The sequence below is a fragment of the Acomys minous genome (genome assembly GCF_964271855.1).
Source record: "Acomys minous genome assembly, chromosome: 8".
NCBI lineage: Eukaryota > Metazoa > Chordata > Mammalia > Rodentia > Muridae > Acomys > Acomys minous.
In genome coordinates this window covers 71,545,355-71,568,437 of record NC_140489.1, presented here as the reverse complement: position 1 = coordinate 71,568,437, position 23,083 = coordinate 71,545,355, and the positions used below count along the sequence as shown (strand labels likewise).

At 39.9% G+C, this 23,083-nt stretch overlaps 1 protein-coding gene across 11 annotated transcripts in view; it reads left to right on the top strand.

Moving 5' to 3' along the window:
* Positions 1 to 22,580, top strand: part of IMMP2L (inner mitochondrial membrane peptidase subunit 2) — a gene marked incomplete at its 5' end in the record, with an annotated part of 829,477 nt that extends 806,897 nt beyond the window's left edge. For all 11 annotated transcript variants that reach the window (XM_084791200.1, XM_084791202.1, XM_084791195.1 and 8 more), the window contains one exon: positions 22,304 to 22,580. In XM_084791200.1, coding sequence (XP_084647326.1) covers positions 22,304 to 22,423 — 120 coding nt within the window. In that variant the 3' untranslated portion in view covers positions 22,424 to 22,580. The remainder of the gene's footprint in view (positions 1 to 22,303) is intronic.
* Positions 22,581 to 23,083: the final 503 nt, after the last annotated feature.

The following is a 23,083-nucleotide window of genomic DNA, read 5'->3' as shown; positions in this document are numbered from 1 at the left end:
GCACACATGAAGCCAGCAGCTGTGATTGCATGCACAAGACCTGCAGTAAACCAAGGCAACCAAAGTACCAGTGTAGAGGAATTTTAATCCAGGTGGAATGCAAACACACTCTTAGTACACACCTTTAATGCCAAACAATGAAGGTAAAGTTAGTTCGCAGAAGGACACCAGCATGTTTGAAAGTGATGTCTAATTGAGAGTCAAAGTGATAAATCAGAGACAGATTTGACAGAATATTCCATTTTCACACAAGACAGTACATGGAAGTTCACTGAGTAGAGAGAGCGTATAGAAGACAATACAGTAGAGTACAGTGGAGAAGACAATTCAGTAGAATTGAGTTCAGTACAGAATAGTATCATATAGGCAGTTTGGTACAGTTAATTTGGGTGCAGTTGAATTCAGTTGAGTTTGTGCAATGTGGTGCAGTTCAGCTCATGGAGTTCAGAAGTGCAGCAATTCAGGAGAAACTGAGAGAAGCCAGTTTGAGTCTGTCAGCTTGGAGAGGAGTTTGAGCCAGAACAGCTGACTTGCATCAGTCAGCCAGAGTTCAGAAAGAGCTAGAAATGGTGAGCTTATTCAGCAGTAATTCTCAGAGGCTAAAAATATTCTAGGTCTAGATTAGATTGTGTGGAGGCAAGGAGCTTCCTGGACTAGCTCTAGGTTAGCAAACAGGCAGTGAACCTCCAGGACAGCAATTATATCAGGAAAATAAAAGATCTTTGACATACCAGCATGCTCAAGGAGGAACTAATAAAGTCACTGTCCTAGCTGAGGAGCTATGGGCAGTTGATGACTGTATGGGTAGGAAGAATTGGTTTACTTCAGTGATGTGGCCCCTGAGAGGCTACCCAGTAGATAGTTGTACACTCATGTTCCCGTAGGTGGTCCTTCACCCATGCACATACGGTAACACAAGGAAGACTTAATGGATTTAAATAATAACACTGTTGCTGGAGAGATGGCTCAGCAGTTAAAATCATTTGTTACTCCTTCAGCAGATTTGGGTTTGGTTCCTAGAAGTCACAGAATGGTTCAGAACCATCTTCCAATTCCAGAGAATCCAAGGCTCTCTCTTCTGCCCACCACAGGAACCAGGCACACAAAGTTGAATATGCACCTGTGCAGGCAACTCACTCATATACAGAAAGTAAAATGAACAGAAATAGTAAAAATGTACTTTGTGCTGGGAGGGATAAAGAAAATAATTAGAGGGGAAGGAATGAAGAAATGATTTGATTAAAATGCTAAATGCATGTATAAAATTATCAAACAAAAATGTTAGTACTGAAAAATAATAGCAGATAAGTAGCTTCTCAAAATATTTTTTATAGGTAAAATTTATTACTGATACACCAGAAGTCCCAATTGTTGATGTGTCAGGGTCTCTCAGCACTCAGGAGGCAAAGGACCTTCTCAAAAATATTTTTACAATCTCTCTCTCTCTCTCTCTCTCTCTCTCTCTCTCTCTCTCTTCACTTCCCTTCTTCCCTCCTTTCCTCCTTCCCTTCCTCCCTCCCTCTGAAACTGTGGTCAGACAAAACAGTTCTCTGAGGATAAGCTTGCAATGACATGTACAGACTCCATGTTGAAAACACTCAGCATAAAAACATATTCATAAGTAAAACTCACACAGTGACCAACAGAGAAAAAAGCTTGGGAAACAAGAATAAAATACATAAGGTATGTCTGCTGTGACTGAAGCATTAAAAGAAGGGCTACGCATGATGAGGAATGATGAATAGTTAAAAAACAAGACAAAACAAAACAAAACCAAACAAAAACGTAGACAGATTTGAAAAAGAACAAGCTAGAGTCCTTAGACATGAAAAAATAGAGTCACTTGAAAATAGAGCTCAGTAGGTGGTTTAAACCAGCTTGGAACTAAATGCAGAGAGTTTTTTGAAATTACTTAACAACTTACAAAATGTTTTTTAAAAAGTTAAAATGTATGGGGAATGGAAATTAATAAATAAGTAGCAGAGGGAGGAAGTTAGCTTGTGTGTGAACTTCCCTGAGGAAGGTAGAAATGACTGGCAAGCTACTTCTTAAAGTATGTTCTATATGTTCTGAATAAAAGATCCTATATGAGTGTATGCACATACGTATGACATCTATGTATTTAAATAATGCAAAAGGAGCTTATGCTATAAGTTTTATAATTGACCTTTTACATTAATTGTATAACTGTATAACTGTATATAGTATAACTATCTTCATTTCAAATGGTTATATAGAGCTTAAGTATTAGAGAATATTATGATTTAAGTAAACTAATAACCAACATTGACAAAATCCATTTTTGAAAACATAATTATTATTTGTTTATAAACTATGAGTTTTCTTGTTTTTTAAAATAATTTTTAGCTTATTTTGTAACTTTCTCTTTTTAAAATTTTAATGTCCATTTTATTTGGTATATGTATGTGTGTGTGTGTGTGTGTGTGTGTCTGTGTGTGTCACATGTGTGCATGTATAGAGGTCAGAGAACAACTAGGAGTTGATTCTTTTATGTCAGGGCCTAGGGATTAAACTCAGATCATAAGGTTTGATGGCTAGTGCCCTTACCTGCCGAACCATTTTGCCATCCTTTGTTTTGTAAGTTAACCTTCAATGTCCTTTCTGTAATAGAAGTTTGAGTTTGACCTAGAAAATATTGAAGATACTTAATCCATTTTATATTAGTTAACATTTTAATAAGGAGAGAATTAAAAAGGAATTAATAAACTAGTCACTATTGGGTTTTCTTCAAGGCATTTAGATTATAGGCAGAGCAGTTTATCATTTGTAAGGTTAGTCGACTGCTTTGAAATCATACCATTTCTTTTATTTTTGTTTTCATCTATGTACCTCTCTGCACAGTCAAGATAGTGAGAAGTAGTGTTTCCACGATCTATTTCTGTCTAGAAAATTATTTCAAAACTCAGTAGTGTGACTGCTTCCTATTGAAGAACTTGGGCAGGGCGTAGCTTGGCAGCTTGTGTCTGATTTCTATGGCCTAGACTAGGGTAGCTGAGGTTGGAAGACCCACTTCTACATGGCTTCTGCTTCTGCGGATTTTTGCCTTTCCCTTTCTTTTCCCATGTCATATGTCATTATCCAGAGTCTCATCGTGGCTTGGGCTTTCCATAGTACATGGTCTCACTGCCCATCCTCTTTGTATGAGAGCTCATTTCCAAGTGGCAGGATACAAAAGCCACCAGACCAGTTAAGTGCTACAGCCAGAGTTGTTGGTCAAAGCAGTCACTTTGATTCTGAACCAGAGTCAATCATGCTGTAAATCAGTTCCATCTCCAGGAACAGGGTAATTACAACCTAGGGGACCACATGGGTTAGGAGAGCTGACTGTTGCCATCTTCAAGAAACAGAGTCTGCTATAAATTGTTCACTTACAAAAAGAGGTAGAATTGTTTATGCGTACTTTGAATATTTCAACAGAAAATGTATTTTTATTTAACATTTTGAAAGTTTTACTGAGAACTTCATACATTAGGACTGTAATTACACGGCTACCACACCTCCCCTCCCCCTCTAATTTCTCCCATGGCCCCGCCCCCCTCCGTTTCATGGCCTATTCTTAATTACTAATGTTACATAGAATTGTAATTTTGTTTTTTAATTAATTATTTAAATTTATGGGTATGTGTGTTTTGCCTCCATCTATGTCCATGCACTGTGTCTATGAAGTGCTTTTAGAACCCCAAAGAGGGTGTCAGATTCCCCAGAAGTAGAGTTACCCACAATAGTGAGCTGCCATGTAGGCGCTGGGTATTGAACCCAGTTTTCCAACCCTAAAAAGAGTAATTGAAAAAAAAATATGAAAAACATATTCCTATGACTCTTCCTAGGGAGAAACTTTAATTTGTGTTATAAATTATTCTAAAATGAACATGTAATTCATGTTGGCCTAGCATGTTTTATTGGTTCCTTCAGAAATTCATCTGGTGTAAGGGAATTTTATGACTTTTTTTGTTGATTTTTGGGGGGAGGCAGTGTTTTTTTGAAGACAGGGTTTCTCTGTATAGCCTTGGCTGTCCTGGACTTGCTTTGCTTGATTTGTAAACCAGGCTGGCCTCGAACTCACAGCAATCTGCCTGCCTCTGCCTCTCTGAGTGCTAGGATTAAAGGTGGGCACCACCTTGGAAAGAAAGAAAGAGTTCACTGTCGGTATGTTGGGCAAAGTGTTATTCTGAGTCTCTTATTTAAGGTAGAACATCATGAGTGGGTTTTGCTCTGGAGAAACATAGGGAAGCAGACATACCTACATATGTAGAGAGATGATACAGAGGCCCTGATTGCGAGTAGAGTGTGGCTTTACAGCAGACTCATGAGTAAATGTTTCTGAATATTGATGGATGGCTGGAATGAGGATGCTTAAGAGGTGGTGAAGAATGCTTAGAGGAACGACCATCAAGAAGGCAGGGTGCCAGGTGTGGCAGCAAATGCCTTTAATCCTAGCACTCAGTAGGCAGAGGCAGGTGGATCTCTGAGTTGAAGGTCAACCTGTACTCTATAGCAAGATTCAGAAAGCCAGGGCTACATGAACAGACCTTGCCCCCCCCCCCCAAAAAAAAGGCAGGGATACAGAATAAACAAGAAGTGACATTGAGCATTTTAGTTTGGATGTGGTTCAGTACAGTATTTTTCCAGCTTTTTGTGCCACTGAAGTCACTGCAGAGTAACTTCTGTGAGGCTTCGGTGGCTATGTGGTAGAAGAACAGTGAGGAAAGACGAGAAGATGGCATAGCATGCTGGTGGTGCTCCAGTTGCACGCTGTGTATCTTTTGTTATGAGTACGTGAAGAACTCCTGAGGTGTGTTAATCACCGTAGTGACCTGATGGAAGCCAAGGTGTAGAGAATCAACCTGGTTCCAATCTGAAAAGCATTTGGAGAACAATACGATTAGGCCTGAACAACTGGATCTAACTTTCTCTTTGAAAGCAGAGGAAATCAGACCCTGAGCTTTCATGAGAAGGACGAGAATGGGAATGAGCAGAGGGATTCAGCGAAGAACTGGGCAGCTAATTAGATCAGGGCGGTGAAGTCTAATCACTATTCCGAGGCTACAACTAAAGCTGGACGATAGGGAAATCATCAAATCAAGAATCAGGGCTGGATGGTCAGGGTGCATCTGATTACACAAGGAGGGTCCACCACGGTGGGCATGAGACATCCTACTGGCCACTAAGAATCAGGCGTGGATGTCCGGAGAGAGGCCAGGGGTAGAAACAAGGAGTTAAGAGATAGAAACCTGACATTGAGAGTCAAAGCTCTGAAAGATGGGGGTTTCACAAGGAAGAACATTTGAAGGCAGGAAAAAAAAAAAATAGAGGCCGTAAGCACAGGAAATAGCTACATCTGGGAAACAGAAGCCTGATGGTAAGTTAGCATAAACACGAGAGTGTATCCAGGCATTAGGAAGAGACATTAAAGAGAGAATTCTACCAGGAAGTCATCAACAAGATAGACTGTTACACAAGAAGATGGAGACTGGTGAGTGGCTGGAGGAACATATGGTAATTTTTAAGAACCAATTCTGTAGAGTAGTGGGTACTGAGGCCAACAGGGCCTAAGAAATGAGTCAGTGGTCAGGAACTAAAACCATCTATAATACAGTGTTATTTTGCTAAGAAAAGTCATATGTCCAGTGGACCTTTCAGCTGCTATTGGCAGGCTGGGCGGAAACCAAGAAAACATTGCTCATTTAACCGAAAGCCATTTCTTTGTACTGTCATGTGTGTAGCGAAAAGTAATAATAGAGACCCCATTCTTCTTTTCTCCGTTGCTATAAATGCATGTGCCACAGACAGCGGCCTTTTAGGGGTGTTTCCTTAATCCAATGGATTTCATTTTTACTGAGCTCATCTCAGCACACAGAAAAACTCCTTTAACGTTCAATTCTGTCAACAAATGAAACATAGTAGCAGCTATGAATTACTGCTATTTTAGATTCTTCAGAGGCCATTTATTGGGGAAAAGGGTCCTTGTAAACCTTTCTTTTATTTATTATGGAACAGTATCAGAAGGTAGTAAGCTACCATTTTCCTCAAAGGCACAGTTCTTCATTCAGTGCCATTAACAGTTAATGGGATATAATGCAACTTAGCTTTTTTCAATGCCTTATTTTTTATTATTGTTATTCTTAATATGTGGTTCCTCAGGCTCAGACCTGGCCTTCTATAGGACTGTTTATGACATGTAACATGTGGTAGAGAACTGTGTTTCACTCCTACAGATTTTTAACTTAACTTTCATATCAACCTTGCAGACTTGATAATATTATTCCCAATTGACAGAGATAAAAATGAGACCAAGGAAGTGTAGCTACTAAAGAGACAGATATAAAAATATGACAAACTTTATTTTCTCATTCCAAATTTGTGTCCTTGGCACTTGGAAACTGATGTTCATGGTAGCCCTCTTCCCTAGCCTATGTGTACATCACAACATTCCAAGAACATGGGTGCTGAAACAAAACAGCAGGCTCTTTGGTCATCAAAAAGGATGCTGCATCTTTGAGTCAGGAATTAGACATACCTTAGCCCCAAATTACAATTTCTTTAACATAATGGGGCAGTTGTCTTTTTGAGTGTCCATAGACATGTACGAACGAACCAGAAAGTGGTTAAATAAATTACTTGAAGGAAAAAGACAGTATGCTGGGTCTGCAATTTACTAGCAGTCAATAGTGGATGATACAGTGAACTGAACACAGCCAGGCACTTTCATGAAGAGACTTGAATCAGCATCTCATCTTAGAGTCTGAGCACCTGGTCCCTGACTACTTTGTAAGGAAAATGAATGATACCCATTTCTTAACATCAGGAAGATGCCACAAACCTTAAATGGAGAAGATGGTAACAGATATAGTAGGAAACATCACCAGGCCAACCCTGCCTTCCACCAGGCTGTGACTTTGCCAGCTAGAAAGTCAAGCAGGCCAATCACCTCTCATTTTTCAGGCTAATATACCCAAAGGCTATATCAAGCACCATAGGGTGTTACTGTCAGCCTCAGCTTCCTGTATTACCAAGATCAATCCAAATATATCACACAGAATAATTGTTGTGTAAAACATTGAGAGAATTTGTATATCATAGCAATACAATTATGTAAGCCAGAGAAATGCAGTTATTCATAATATTTATCATCATAATCTCTAGGCAATTTTAAACTTTACATGGAAAATTTAATTTCCAAGTATCTCTATTGTGTGTTCCTTAGGCTATGGTTAAAATGATCAGCTATTTCTACAACATATATAAATGACCAATGTAGATAAAAATATGATTTAAATTTATTCAGCCTACTATGAACATGTAATGTAATGCTACCTATACAAAAAACCCTAGACAATCCATAGCTGACCCTAAGGGATTTATTCTGGTTCACCAATATTAATCGTATTACTAGGATGCCATCTTCCACAGAGATTCCCCATAAGTATATGAATTTCAACTTTACTCTGGCATTATAATTTTTACATGATAACTGTGCATGTTGGAAACCAGAAAGCCGAATACCATTTATCCTTAGCAACTACACATACTGAATTTTGTTTGTCTCACACAGATTACGCCAGGCGGTGGCTTTGTGCCAACATGCTTATTGACCGAATGCTGAATAACCCCCAGTAGATTTCTCTGAATTAACTACTGTAATCAAAGTACAAAAGCTAGATAACTAAAATTGTGAGAACTCAAATTTTCAAAACCAAAATTATCCTGGAAATGAAAGAAAGCATGCAAACTGAAATTAACCTCATCCTCTCTAACACATCAGTAAAGGACTCTGTCTAGGACCATCATGCCTTTCAGTGGGTCATAGCCACATTTCCTTCTTAATCATTCAAATTGTACATTACAAAGCTGATGGCTCTCAACAGCTCATCGGGATTCCCAACAAACTCCCCCCCCCTCCTCTCTCTGTCTCTCTCTCTGTCTCTCTCTCTCTCTGTCTCTCTGTCTCTCTCTCTCTGTCTCTCTCTCTCTCTCTCTCTCTGTCTCTCTCTCTCTCTCTCACTCACACACACACACACATCCTAACATGTAAGCTGATCTATCTTCTCAAATGCTTCTTTCACACAATTTCTTTCTGAGTACAGTGATACATAAAGCTCATGAAATACGTTTAAAATTCAGCTAAAAATTACCAGGAACATTTAGTTTCCATATCTGAAAGAAAAAAAAATGTTCTATAGGAGGTTCGTTTTACAGTCTGCATTAATCCAAGTCTTATGCACAAATGAATGAAGCTCCCAGAATTTTCAAAGATCTCACTAAGGCCTTGGTGTTCTCTAAACTCACTTAAAAGAATGAGCCTACTGAGTCGAAGGAGATTTACAGCCCTGTTGTGCCTTATCTCAATGTTCCCAGGTGAGAAGCGGAGCTGTCCTTATGCTCAAGTCTTCTAAGCTCCAGCCTAGGGTGGATGTGTTACAGTCCATTCAGGTGTTTTGAATCCTGCCCATAGCTGCATAAACCTCACCTCTTAGCATTACTGCCATACTAGCACCCCTGCTTCCTACCCCTTCACTGGTCGAGCCTTTGCATTCTATGGCTGCAAAGCCAACTCCTTAACAACTCTGAGTAATAGTTCACTGGCTCAACTTTGAACTTCATGTGGGAATCTTCCTGCCATGTGCAGGAGGAATCTGATTGAACGGCCCACTGCCTAATTTCATTGCTTTCCAAGTCCACTGCTCATACTGTGATTTCCCTCCATCTCTGAGGGCGCTGATGGCTTTTCCGGCAGGTAGGAAATAACATTCATGTCCCCTCATTGTTGTTCCCTCAGTCCCCTTGTCCAATAGTTGCCTGATGGCCTCTCTCTTTCCGCACCCATGTACTCTCTAGTGTCACCCGTTTAGTCAAATTCACGTTAGCTTTTCCTATTCTTCTACCATGTATTTGGAACATGAAAGGGTATCCACTTAAGAAGCTTATACCTTATGAGAGAAAAATGCTAACCTATCATTTCACTGTGTAGTGCTATGTTTATATCTACATGGGCTGTTGAAGAGTAGGAAAGATGTGGGGGCTTTCCAGGAGAAGACATATAACTCTGTAAGGATGAGGATGAGTTATCTAGGAAAGAGTGGAAGAAACCCTTCCTGGAAGCAGAGGTAGCTCATGTGAATGCCTAGAGGTGTTACCAAGCAATTCCCTTTCCAGGCGGGACAAATTGAGGAGGGATGAGAAAAGAGCAAAACGAACAGACAAATTCAAGACAGGTCTTTTATAGTATGCCAGGAACTTTTCACAGTGGTATGAGAAAAAACACGGTTTCACAGAGCACTGCCTTTTCTTTTATATACAAACCGTGTTTTTTCTCATACCACTGTGAAAAGTTCCGGAATGTACTCTTGCTGGCCCCCACCCTGCCTGTGCTTTTCTTTCCTTGGGAATGTGGTCAAGGGAAGCTTCCTTGGTTAGTTCCTAATTCTCCACTTCTGTCATTCACAATGTGTCCCTTCTGTATCATAAACCCCCTCAGTGCAGCCACAGTCTACATACCATACATCTGAGTGGACTGCACACTTGTCATCCTCAGCAAGCCTTGCATATCTGTTGTGTTGAGTCAAAGGGGCACACTTTAGAATCCTACCACATTTCTCTACTGCTTTTATGTACATTGACATAACTATGCTGCTGTAATAGGCACTGGCTTTACTGTCACTGCCAGCAAATGTCCCTTACAGCCCAGTGGCTCGTAACGTGCTTGGCTGCTGCAAATCAGTAACGGTTCCCAAGCAGAGTAGCAAGGCTGTGTACAAACCTTAATGCTCAGTGTTGGTGTTTTCTGTAGAAAATGAAAGGCCTCACTCTTCCCGGGGGAGAAAGCAAGCCTAGCAAATGTTGGCACAGAGCCCCTTGCCAACCGTTCTGATTTCCAGGGCTCTACACCTCATTTCACTGGCAGGTACAGCAAGCAGGGATTTAAACTATGAAACAGAGCTAGGTTTGGAGTCCCAATTCAGCTACCTGGTGATTATGAGCAACATTTCTCAGCTTGCTCTGGCTCTTGGGGAGCTGGTAATAAGCTGACGTGTGAGATCCTTAAGGATGCTATTGTTTCACTAGAGTTTGCATTCAGGTATCTCATGGGCACATGACACAAATTCATTCTGATATGTTTCTTCATTCTGATCGGAAAATAATATCCTATAGGGAGTATATTCATAGTGTTCACATTGGTATGATGAAAACTGGGCTTAGGACACTGTATGCCACCCCAAATGTGTAGCATCATCATGAAGGTTATTGGTAGCTTTGTCTGTAAATCTTAATGGCACTCAAGTCTCAACCAGTATTGTATACACTGATAGTATTATATATATATATATATATATATATATATATATATATATATATATATATATATTAGTAGTATAAGTATACTGTGGCTTTGTATTGTTCCCTCTACATTCATAATCACTTGGTTGAGTCCAAGTCAGGGACTATGCTGTGCTGGATGCATTCAGTGGAAGAGAACATTGACTCTTATGGAGACTTGCTGAGAAATTTAGACATTGTTCTGGGTAGCGATGCCTGCATGATCTTAGCTGGTTGCAGCCTGCTCCACTCTATGCACAGTTAAAGCCTGAAATGACCAGTAGATCTTACTTTCAGAAAAAAACAATGTTGCTGTGGTCAAAACTAGGGTTTCAGTTACCCTTTATTTTACTTTTTCTTTCCTATATATGCACTTTATTGGAATTGCTAGGCTTCTGTCCCAAGCTAAGAGCTACAGTTTTATTTTGATCACTCAGGGCATCATTCTAAGTGAGTAGAAAGGCAGAGTGAGTAGATTCTGGCCTTGACTCACTCTGCTCTTGTAAATGTAAGAAACAAAGAGACAAAAGGCATGCTATGTACCCAGACCTTCATGGAAGCTGAGTTCTTATTACTGGAACAAGTGAGATGTCTAGAAAGTTCCATACATAACCATGTCACCTTAGCCTCTTGCAGAACTGTATGCATCAGACTGTCAGCCACTGAACTCTGCCTCTGTCTTTCTTGGGAGATTCACCAGGTGTGTGTATGACGTCCTTTTTGATCTATAAAGTACCAGATGTAAGACCTTATGTCAGAAATATTTTAAAGAAAACTTATATCCTAGAAAAGCTTATCTTCCTTTATGAATGGAAAGTTTCCCTAAGATTTTAAAAAGAGAGCTCCCTGCTCCCAAAGGGAGCTGTGTTAAATTACCATGTTTTCCTCTTCACTTGCTTCTCAGGGAGCTGAGTGTTAGGCATGGTGCATACACAGGGACTCTCCTGGGCCATGTAGTTGTCACTTTTATTTATCTTCCTTTGTTCCTGGTTATTTATTTTGTAAGTCTCCTCTCTTTCATTTTGAGAGAAAAGATAAAAGAAGGAGTGGAAGCCAAGAGACATGTTAGATAAAGCCTGGGTACCATATGAACACCTAAATAAATAGCGGTGTGCTCTCAGCAGAGGAATGTCCGCATCCACCATCACAGCGGGACTGGCTGTGAGTATCCGCTCACTAACGGCTAGCTTGTTTCTATCGGTGGCTGCCTGCCCAGTGCTGCTAAATTTGGTTTAAGACGAGTTCAACAACAATAGAGACTTTTATACCACTCTCCTCATGTGTTTATGTGTGGTTTTATTTCCTATATAAAAATAACACACAGGACATCAGGTACCAGAGGCACACAAGCAAGCAGTGAGGCATCAGTCAGCACTGTCACCCATCCACAGCGGATTACTGTGGATGCTGCGAGTCGCTAACTATCCAAATTATATTCAAGTATTTCATCACCTGCTTAATCAAGCTGCAAAATGAGGAGTTAGACCACTTCACCCCCAGTGATTTGATTATGTGGTAAGGAGACTGGTACATAAACATTAATCCTGGGAAATTAATTCATGAAAATTAGCTGAAGACACCCCTAGAGGCCCGTTTTGTATCTATTTTTTGCATAAAATGTTGAACTAACTACTTACGGAAGGTGTCTTGGGGGGGCCTAGGATGATTATGCATGATTCTGTAGTTGTTCTGAGAGAATCGTGAAGAGGCCATGAAGTGACCTGGAAATGCATTCTGATTAAAGTGAAGTCTTGAGCAGGAAAATTGCTTTGAAATGATTAAAGTTAAAATTGGTGGTAATGAAGGAAAACACTTGTCCTAGAGTGAAGCCTTTGAAAGAATGTCATTTTGAGTGTCGCATGAAGCAGATGGCTCTCCCCTTTTCAGTGTCAAAACATTGCATTGTATCAACCTATCGCATAATGGAACTGGATTTCACTGGAGAAATAGGAGCATGTTCTAGATGTGGACACTGGGCAGAGGAGGTGCTAGGTGAAGGTCTACTCTCAGAGAAGGAAGTATCCAAGCTCACTCATTTCAGCCATCTTAGATGAATCTCAGTGGAGCATCTACAGGGCAGACAGTCTCCGCACACCTGCTTTGAGTATACCACATGTTATTTAAACATCTTTCCTGCCGGATCCTGTTGTCCAGGAGAACATGGATTGTGTTTGGCATTTTCTCTGTGATTCTAGCTCTTGCCTTCTGGTATCCTACCTAGTTTCAGCCCCTAACTCTGATGACATCAGTTCCCTTAGGTAAAATATTCATTTTTGCATAAAATTTAAATGCAGATACTATATTTAAAACTTTGCAAACATGTATTTCAGAACCCAGACTTCTCCATGATGGTGTCAACATCTGTTTATACCATATCCACCTATACCATATATAACTGATAACCCTGACAAGGTCTGATACAGAACCTATAATCAAGCATGTTAATGTTTATGCAGTCAAATTATGAATTGGCACACTATATTAAATGAATAAACACTTTTTGTACATATTATAATACCTCATGGCTCTCCTCTGGCCAGATGTTGCTACTAGAAGGTTATAAAAATAAATAGATGGGGGTTTGATAAAGATAGGAAGGATCTGAGAGAGAAAGCTAGAGTAGAGAGTACTTGGAATATTATATACATGTATGAAATTACTGAAGAATAAATAGAGCAACACAACTTTTAAATTACATAACTCCCATATTTTCTTCCTGTTTATTATACATACACTATATTTTTTATTATTTAGGCATTATTCATGACATGTGTAAATAGATATTGCGCTGCATGATAATGTCATTATTAAAATGAATTGCTTAGAAATTAGTTAATTAACTAATTATTTCCTTCCCCACTGAGCCGTGCTTTTCCTTCTCGCCCATTTCCTTCTTCTCCCAGAGCTTCCCTCCTTGTGTCCTCCATTCTTGCACCTCCAGCTTGTTTTGTTTTTACCAAACCAAAATCTTCATGGGATGGGAGGTTGATGCTATTCTCATTTGCCTTCTGGGAAACTCACTGTAAGGAAGGAAGCTGTGATCTCCTTAGTGTGTCCTTGTGTAAATGGGAGTCAGTTTACTGAGGAAGGAAGCGCTCATATGTCTGCTTATCATGAACTGGGTTTATCTGCTCAGCTTTGAGAACTGTACCCTGGAAATGGGTGGTAGGCTGATGTTCTGCTCTTTAGGAACCTTGTCTGCTGCACCAAAAATAAGGATGAGAAACTTGAAAGTGGGTTAGACCGTGTTTGAAATGAAACATGTGTTTCTATTCTTCAGTCTCTTGAATAATATTTTGGGACAGTTCAATTGCTCATTTTATGATGAGACATTTATCTGTTGCCTTTATTTCTAATTCTGTTTGATTTACATATGCTGCGCATCTGTTTTTGCCAATATTCCCCCCCAAAAGTTGTCTTTTATGCTAGCTATTAAAAGAATTTTTGTCTGTTTTTCTTAGTCTTATAGGATGTTTTTCAAGATAGACCTTAGCATTGTTGTTTGTATAAAATTATGAAACAAGCAAATAAAGGTGATGAAATGATAGGGGGAAAAACAGAGAAGCAGCCTGAGGAAGGCAGGATCAGCACTGCCGGGACATCTGCCCCCACACTCACTTGCTGAATTATGCTGAATGCATATGACCAAAGCAGACACTCTAGTGGCATCTTTGATTACTCAGCAATGGTAATAAGGACAACATCCTGCTTTGGGGTTCCCCAATCTAGAAAGTGTTGGAGCACATTGTCAGTAGAGCACCAGGAAATGTCCTTAGCTAACGCTGGACAAATTGATGTTGATGTTGAATTCTGGGAAAATTTAGTATGAGAAGAGGATAGATAGCCAGATTGTCGGTCAGTGGCCAAGCAACCAGTCGGACCCCTCAAGGCATAAGCTGGTTTCTCTCATTCTTGCTTATTTGTCTTGGATGCAAATGGTAGCCACCAGAACCAAAAAACAAAAACAACAAAAACTGATTTTCTTTCCATTTCTAATATACTTAGATAAATTTTCAAAAAAGAACCAAAATATATGTGAAACAAGGGTAAAAAAATTCAGGTATCTTCTCATAATTTTTTTGAGAAGGTAGTGTAGTTCTTTGTAGGAATCCTCTGCCTTCCCTTCATTGCAGCACATTATCAGTGATTACAGAAGCCTCCTGTTTCCTGATAATGTTTTCTAAAGAATGATGAATGTTTTTCTTAAACGACATTGCAGAATCAAGATGTTTGGAGGGCAGTGGGATGGTTTAGTGTGTAAAGGCACTTGCCACTAAGTCTGATTACTAGAGTTTAATTCCCAGACACACATGGTAAAATGAGAAAGAGTCCTACAAGCCATCCCTTGAACTTCACATGCACACAATGGCTATACTCCTACACACAGAAACACAAAATAAGTGAACAAACAAGTAAACATGTTTGGAAAAATATGTCTGGAAAGGCCCTTGGTTGTCAGATTACAAAGCTGACATTCTATAAAGGCTTGATAAATCAGTTCTTGTTTTAAGTAGGTGTCCTTCAAAGTCTGTGTATTTCTCCAGTTTGATTTGACTTCAAAGCATAATTATAGGTAATTTAATATTGCAAAATAAGTATCATAGGACCTTGTTCATATGGTACTTTCTCTCTTCTTTCACTACTAAGTAGAATTAGGAAAGAGATTTTATTTGTTAATAATAAGAGTAATATATGTTAATCTTTTCTATTTTAAAAACATTTAAATTGAATAAGCTTCCAATTTTGTGTATTCTCACACTTCTCACTTTGACCCTTTCTTGTCCTCACCTCAGTTCTGAGCATTTTCTTAAAAGAACCATTGGTCCCACTAGAAACTTTCTTTATTCCTAGTGTTTTCTGTTCTATTCAACCTCGGAAATCTTGCTTTTACCTTGTCTTACTTTGCCCTTGTGAGGCCTTCCTTCAAGACAAGGCTCCTAAAGCCAAGAACTGGAGGTGTATTCTGTACACTGCAGGCCTATGGAGAGGGAGGAGAGAAACATGGTTACACACACCTGTGCCCTTGGCACCTGGAGGAAAGCTGGGCTGGTGATGTGTGTGTCTGCCTACCAGAAGCCAAAATAACTTCTCAGCAGAGCCAATGTGGTCAAAGACAAGCAATTCAGTGGAAATTTAGTTCCTGTGGTTCCTTGGCATTTTGTAGACAAAACAAACTAGGTGACTGATAGCATGAACCTCTTTCCAGCTGGTGCTAATGGTGTTTCCTAAAGCTGTGCTCTCTAAGGTCAGGAGCGTCAACCTTCAGGTGAATGTGTGCAGTGCTACTCTAGGCACAAGAACAACCCTATTGCCATATACAGCTAAAAAAACAAAACAAAACAAAACAAAGACAAAAACAAAAGCAAGCAAACAAACAAACAAAACAAAACCAAGAACCTGGATTCAGTTTCTTGGATCATTTATGAATTCTAAAAATGTTTGCTGATCAAACAGTACACAATCAAAACAAAGTGGTGACTGTTATTCTGGATGGTTGATTCTTAATCCATGTCCTCAGTGCCTCTTATGGATAAGGGATTCATTGTAAGAAGCTGATTATTATATGTAGATGAACCTATTTCCTCCAATGGTAGGTGCTAAAAACACAGAGACCTGCTAGGCTTTTGCAATGATCCATTAATATGTTTTCTTAAATGTATTGTCAATGTTCTTTCTCAGTAAACAATACTGTAAACCCATTAAAGCAAACACAGTCTTATGTGGGACACACATGAGTAAGGAACAAGGAGCGTCAACTCCCACCATGATGTTGGTAAGGCTGGTCCTTTAGTCAGCTTTCTGCTATTATAACAAATGTACAAGTCATATATTATAGCCAATGCCTTTAATCCCAGCACTCAAGAGGCCAAAGCAGGCAGATCTCTATGAGTTCCAGACTATCCAGGGATATACATGGTGAGACCCTGTCTGAAAACAGTGGTTTAAAAATAAACAAAAGGTACAAGATGATAACCTTCTAAAAAGGGAAGGCCTTTATCTTGTGAATTGAAAAAAAAGATGTAAAATTGAAAGGAAAGGATGTGACTGCTCCTAGGTATGGTGGAATAGAAAGTTTATTACAGATATATGGGAGAGCATAGCCAGTGGCAGACACTGCCAAGAGCCACCCTGTTAAGGGAGCTCACTAGGCATGTGGGCTGCCTAAGAGGTGATCTGGTATTTCCAAGGTCTTGTACCAATATGCACCGCCAAACTGCTTCCAGCCTCTGACATGCTGTCAGGAGCCATTGATTTGGAGAAGTCCAGTAAGCATGAGAGATCTCTGGAGGTAATCCAGTATTTGCAAAGTCTCTATCGTGATGTACCCCAGAATTGCTTCTAACCTCTGACTACTCTATCAAGTATGCTTTGTGCATTTCTCTAAAATCTGGCATTAGAGCCAGGCATAGTGGCACATGCCTTTAATCCCAGCCCTCAGAGAGGCAAAGGCAGGTGGATTACTGTGAGTCTAAGGCCAGCGTGGTCTACAAATTGAGTCCAGGACAGCCAAGATTACACAGAGAAACCCTGTCTTGAAAAACCAAAAGTAAATACATCTGGCATTGGTGTGAACTGTTATTTTCTGGCTACTGACCAGCTCTGATTGAGCAAACTTCCTACAGGATCTTATTGAAGATGTACTGTTTGTTATTAAGATGAATTAATCCCTGATTATGGAATCCTCAATTTGATTCAAATAGTTTTAAAAGTTAAAGTTAGTTTATGGCTGCAATAAATACCTTTGTGGACCTCCAGATGCCTCACTAAGCATAGCCTACTAGCACATTTGTGGCTTCAGATAAGTCCCAACTCCAGATGGCACCACAAATCCTGGTATTTCACCATAAATACAGGCAAGTTTGCTTAAACGTCTCATGAACCGAAGTGGAATGAAGTTATCCAGAGATGTCTGAATTTACTCTGTTTCTTAGAATGAAAGACAGATAAAATTATTGTCCTGACCTCATAATGAACTAAGAGATAGCTGGATAATGTATAGTTAGGTCTGTCCTAATTGATAAATTGTATAACCTTGTAAGTTTCAGACCCTATTAACCTTAGACACTGTCAACCTTCATCATTCTGAACTCACTCTGAACTTATTTAATGGATACATAGATAAGAAATGTTTAGATTTAAAACATGTAACCTGTTATATTTTAGAATTCATCTGTTTTTGTGATTAATTGTACTCTTTTGACTATGAGGTAATTCCCTTTTCTCAGAAGTGTAAGTATGGTCTTCTACAGTAAGCGCAGCTGGAAATTGGGAAGCTTAACTTCAGTTGAAGAAGTTAAGATGCCTGACTTCATCTAACTTTTCTCCTGAACCTTTTATCTTGAATGTATGTGGAATACTACTCAGCTATTAAAAACAAGGAATTTCCGAAATTTGTGGACAAATGGATTGAACTAGAAATGATCATAATGAGTGAGTTAACCCAGAAGCAGAAAGAGTCAAATGATATATACTCACTTCTATCTGGACACTAGCCTAAGGGGCATGTCCCATGAAAGTCTTCACTTACCAGGAAAGTGGGACAGAGGGGAGGATATCCTATTGGGACTCTAGGTGAGAGAAGCATGGGAGATGGGAAAATAGAAGGACCCAGAGGGTCCTAGAAACCTACAAGAACATTATGACAGGTAGATCTGGGCCCAGGGGTCCTGCTCAAACTATGGCACCAGCCAAGGACAATACATGCAGTAAACTTTGAACCTCTACTCAGATCTAGCCAATGGACAGGACGTTCTTCACAGTTGAGTGGAGATTGGGGTCTGACTTTCACACGAACTCTGGTGCCCCATATTTGACCATGTCCCCTGGATGGGGAGGCCTGGTGGCACTCAGAGGAAGGATAGCGGGCTACCAAGAAGAGACGTGATACCCTATGAACATATACAGGGGAAAAGGTCCCCCTCATATACAGTCATAGGGGAGGAGAGTAAGGGGAAAAGAGGAGGGAGGGAGGAATGGGAAGATACAAGGGATGGGATAACAATTGAGATGTAATATGAATAAATTAATAAAATATATTTTTTAAAATAAATAAATAAATAAATAAATAAATGAAATTGGGAAACCTGACTTCATTTGAAGTCAAGATGCCTAATTTCATCATCACCTTTTCTCTTGAATGTATGTGTGTGAGTGGTTTATTTTCTACCTCTCTTTTACTTCTTATTTCCCTGTAGATTTGCAAATAAGTTAGCAGACTTGGGGCCATCAGCCTTCTACTGCCAAAAAGCCTAAATTTACACCAAGTTATTGGAGATCTCCACAAAGAGGGCTATCTACAGATCAAAGAGCCTCCTTTTATGACCCCCGTGCAGTTTCTAGCCAGAAGCCACTTTTACAGCCTCAGCCATAGGAAATTTGTGGTCAGTTTAAGTTCTCCTCAGCCGCAGTACAGCCAGTCCCTAGAGAGAAACCTTGGCCTCTTTGTTCCCTTCTCTCCTTTCTCTTTCAATCCTTATCGGTTGCCTGAGCCATCAGCTCTGGCCACCCAAGAGATGAAGCAAATTAGACGGACATCCTCATCCAGCACCCGAGATCCTACTCTGGACCTCTCCAGAGCCGCAGGTGGGCATTAACAAGACGCATCTGGCATCTGGGAGAGGTCCACAGCATTGATGACCCTGAACCACTGGGCATAGAAGGAGGGAGGGGAGAACCGAGTACAGCAGCCAGAAGGCCAAAGGTGCAAAGGGAACAAAAAGGAGAGGCAGAGAGAGTAGGTAACCAAAATGTCTGGGTTATGTAAGGAAGAGCCTATGGAGAAAGGACAGGCCAGCCCCTGGGCTGGAAAATTGAGGCTAAAGGATAGTGTATGCCAGCCTTACCTTCTAACAGATAGGAACTGAGGGATGCTGGGACAGCCTGGAAGCAAGGTCTGCTTTGATATGTTAGCAGCCCGTCCCAGGTTTGAAACTTAACATCTTGGACCCAGTTTGGAAGGTTTTAGCCTATCATTGGTTGTTCTGTTCCTTTGGGGCCATAGGCACAGCACTATATCATAGGTAGCAGCATGCAGAAAAACCGCTCTTCTAACTGATATGCCGGTGGGTGAGGCATCCAGGATGAGTGGAACACCTCCCACTAGTCCCCACAAAAGAGCTACTTGCTAAGGGAAAAGCCTATAACACGCAGGCCTTTGAGGGACATTGAAGCCAACCTATAGCAGTTGGTCCAAGTATTTAACCTAATGGAAACCTGTTGGTTTTCTATGCCAAAGTATCCCTTTCTACTCTTAAATATTTTTTTCCCTTCTTCCTCCAATATGTTTTTTGTTTTGTGTTGTATGTGGACAAATTGTGGATCTGACTTCCATATTTCTTTCCATTTGCATGCATATTCCTTTTCTAGGGCTGTGATAACAAAATAAAACAGATGGTAGCTTAAGCAAAAGGCATTTATTTTCTCATAGTTCTAGAGAAAATAGTATAAGATCAAAGGAGCAGCAGGTTTGGTATGTTGTTAAGCCTTCTTTTCATGGTAGGCAGAGCCTCGTTCACTGTTCTGATGTTGTTCTTTCTCCTGTGTGTATGCATTCCTGGGGATCACCTGTGTCTTAATCTCCTCATGTAATCTCCTCAAATGAGTTTGCATCACTGCCTCATTTTAACTTATGTTACTTCAATACTGAGAGGTTCAAATTCTGAGACAGACTGGGTACTTGGATTTCATCATACAAATGGGAAAGAATTCATCCCATTTGCACTTGATGAATCTGGCGCTCTCAGGAAAATACATGGCCCTGAGCATGGCAGGCAGGTGACCGTGTTCTGATTTGTCCGGGGCACTACTGTTTTACTGACTGTCTTAACTTAATTAAGTCTGTGCCCTGTTGTCTGGTCTGTCAGAAATGTCATTTTGGCATAATAACTATGGTGTGGAAATTCACTCCTTTCATTGTTAGCCGAAAAATATTTTGTTGTTACTGGTTTCCTCGCTTATAAATGAGACAGACTGTCTACCTCCTGAGTCATTGTGAGAACTGAGTCATATGTATAAATCTTTCAAAACACTGCCTTCTGGTGTTAAGCACCGCGTGTAACATGGAACAAAGCAATGGGCAGAGGGAAGATGATCTTGTTTATCAGGTGTTGATTTTATGTGTCACTTTGGCTGTGCCACAGTGCCCAGATATTTTGTCAAATAATATTCTGAAGGATTTCTGGTTTTGAATTAGGAAAACAGTTTGTCTTCCATAATGTGGGTGGGTCTCCTCAAGTCAGCTGAAGGCCTGAGGATAGCAGTAGACTGAGTTACTCAGTGCCAGAAAAGAAGGAGCAAGCACATAGCATTGAACGTCTCTCCCACATAGCTGTCTGCAACCTCCCCATGGCCTTCCTTGGAGTTGAACTTCAGCCTTTCCCTAGTTCTCTGTTCTGATGGCCTCTCTGCTCAGATTTTGAATTTGCCAAACTTCTCTTATCACATGTGCTACTTATTAATATAGATTTCCTCATATATCTGAATTCTTTTCTAATTAACCTTTTAAAAAAACACTAATTTAGCAGGTGGGAGGCCGAAGCTATGTCCAATACCTAACTTTTAATATAAAAAGGTTCGCATGCTTTTTCATTTTATGTATTTCTATATTCACTATATTCTCCTCCTTGTCTATAGATACTTATCAATAAAAACATTACACCACCAGATAATTAAGCAAGTGATTAAGCATTTTCTGTACATATTAATCTCAGTATTTTGTTTTGTTTTGTTCCCCCCTGCCACACACACACAGGGTTTTTTCTGTGTAGCCTTGGCTGTCCTGGACTTGGTTTGTAGACCAAGCTGGCCTCGAACTCACAGAAATCCACCTGACTCTGCCTCCCAAGTGCTGGGACCAAAAGCATGGGCCTCTACACCTGGCTAATCTCAGTATTTTTTAAAGCTTGAATGTCAGATTCTTATATCACCATTATAAACAATATTGATATCATAATTATCATAATTTTTAAGAATAACTTCCTGGAAATGAGAATGGTACCTCTAATATATTCTCAAAAATTAAAAAAAAATGGTAATATTAGTTTCAGAAAAATGAGTGTGGAGTGTCAGATCAGAATTAAATCACTGTGTCCAAATCTGAGCACCACACTAAGCAAGCAAGCAAATGTATTGGCGACAATTCAGCTAAGTTAAAACATTGGCAAATTACCCTTCGGATAAAAGTTAAACCGCCTGGAAAAGCAGCTCAGCGCTTGAAATACAACAACGGAGTAGCTGCTATCAAACCTAAAATGCGTTATGATGGAGGAGATGGAGGCCGCTGTTCTGTAACTCGGCTGAACCCAGCCATGAGCAAAGCTAGGTGGAAAGTGCAGTGTAATGTGAGATCATCCAGATCCAGTGAGGTTTTTTTCTAGCTGGCATGGTTGTGTGTATGTGTGTGCATGTGCCTGTGCATGTGTGTGTGTGTATGTGTGTGTGTACATATATGGGAGGTGTGTATGCACATGAGTGAACCTGTTTATAGACACAAAAAATTTATACTGATGCATTCTCAGTTGCTGTCCACCTTATTTTTGACACAGGGTCTCTCAGTGCATCCAGGGTCTCTGGAGCTTGTGTATTCAGTTAGATTAGTTGGCCAGTTAGTTCAAGGAATCTTCCTGTCTCTGAACCCTGAGAGCAGGTTTTACTGGTGCATACTATCACACCTAGATTAATATATATATATATATATATATATATATATATATATATAATTTTATATATATATATATTCACTCAGTTTCCTGATCTAGAAAATTAAAACCATAATTCCCTTGAATGACTGTTCTGAAGGTTAAAGTAGCAGACACACGTCACATCCTGGGAAAGTGCTCTTAAATGTTTTTTGTTTTTAATCATAGTCTTTCCATGTCAGATGAGACTTGAATCAAATGTGGTTTTTAGGCTATGTATAGTAGTAAGTATGAAATAATTTTGTTTCTCTCTCTGTTTTCCCTGGATTCAGGTTTCTCTGGGACTTCTGCATGCCCATGCCACACATATCTTGTGGCCTCCAGAGCGCTGGCAGAGACTAGAATCTGTTCTTCCACCAGAGCGCTTCCCAATCCACACTGGAGAGGAGTAACTGCACAGAGGCCCATCATAGGAGGGGCTGCAGACACCAGAAGCCTCCTGCCAAGGGAAGATGCTCCACTGTTGCTGAACAAGAGACCTCTCTATGTCTTTAAGGTGCTCTGGAATTTTCAAGAAAGATTTTCAATATTAAACAGTACTAAATGACACCCGATTGTGTGTTGTGTTTAATCGCATATTGTTTATCACCAAAACCATGCAAGCTTTAGAGAGTCTGAAAGCATTCTGCCTGTGCACACAAAGGAGGGCAATTGGGGGGTGCTGTGCATAATTGTGGATGAGAGTTTTTCCTTGAAGTCTTCTACTGAAAGACTTAAAATTAATGTGCATCAAAGATGATTTGTTTTTTACTATTGAGACAGAATGGGAAAAACCACATATTGTGCACATAAAGATAGCGGTTGCTTTGTAATTGACAAATTCCACAGAAAAGTGACTGCCAGTTAGGAAGGACCAGGCACTGTGATGTCAAATATAATGGTGATTTGTCCAGGTCTTGTTGGGGTGTTTAATTATCAGCTAATCAAACATTCATTTATGAAAAACATTTTATCCCTTATCCAAGGCAGAAACTAAAGTAATGGCAAAAAGTTCTGTCAATACTTGATATAACCGACTGTTTTTTATTGCCCTTTTAATATAAAACTTCTGA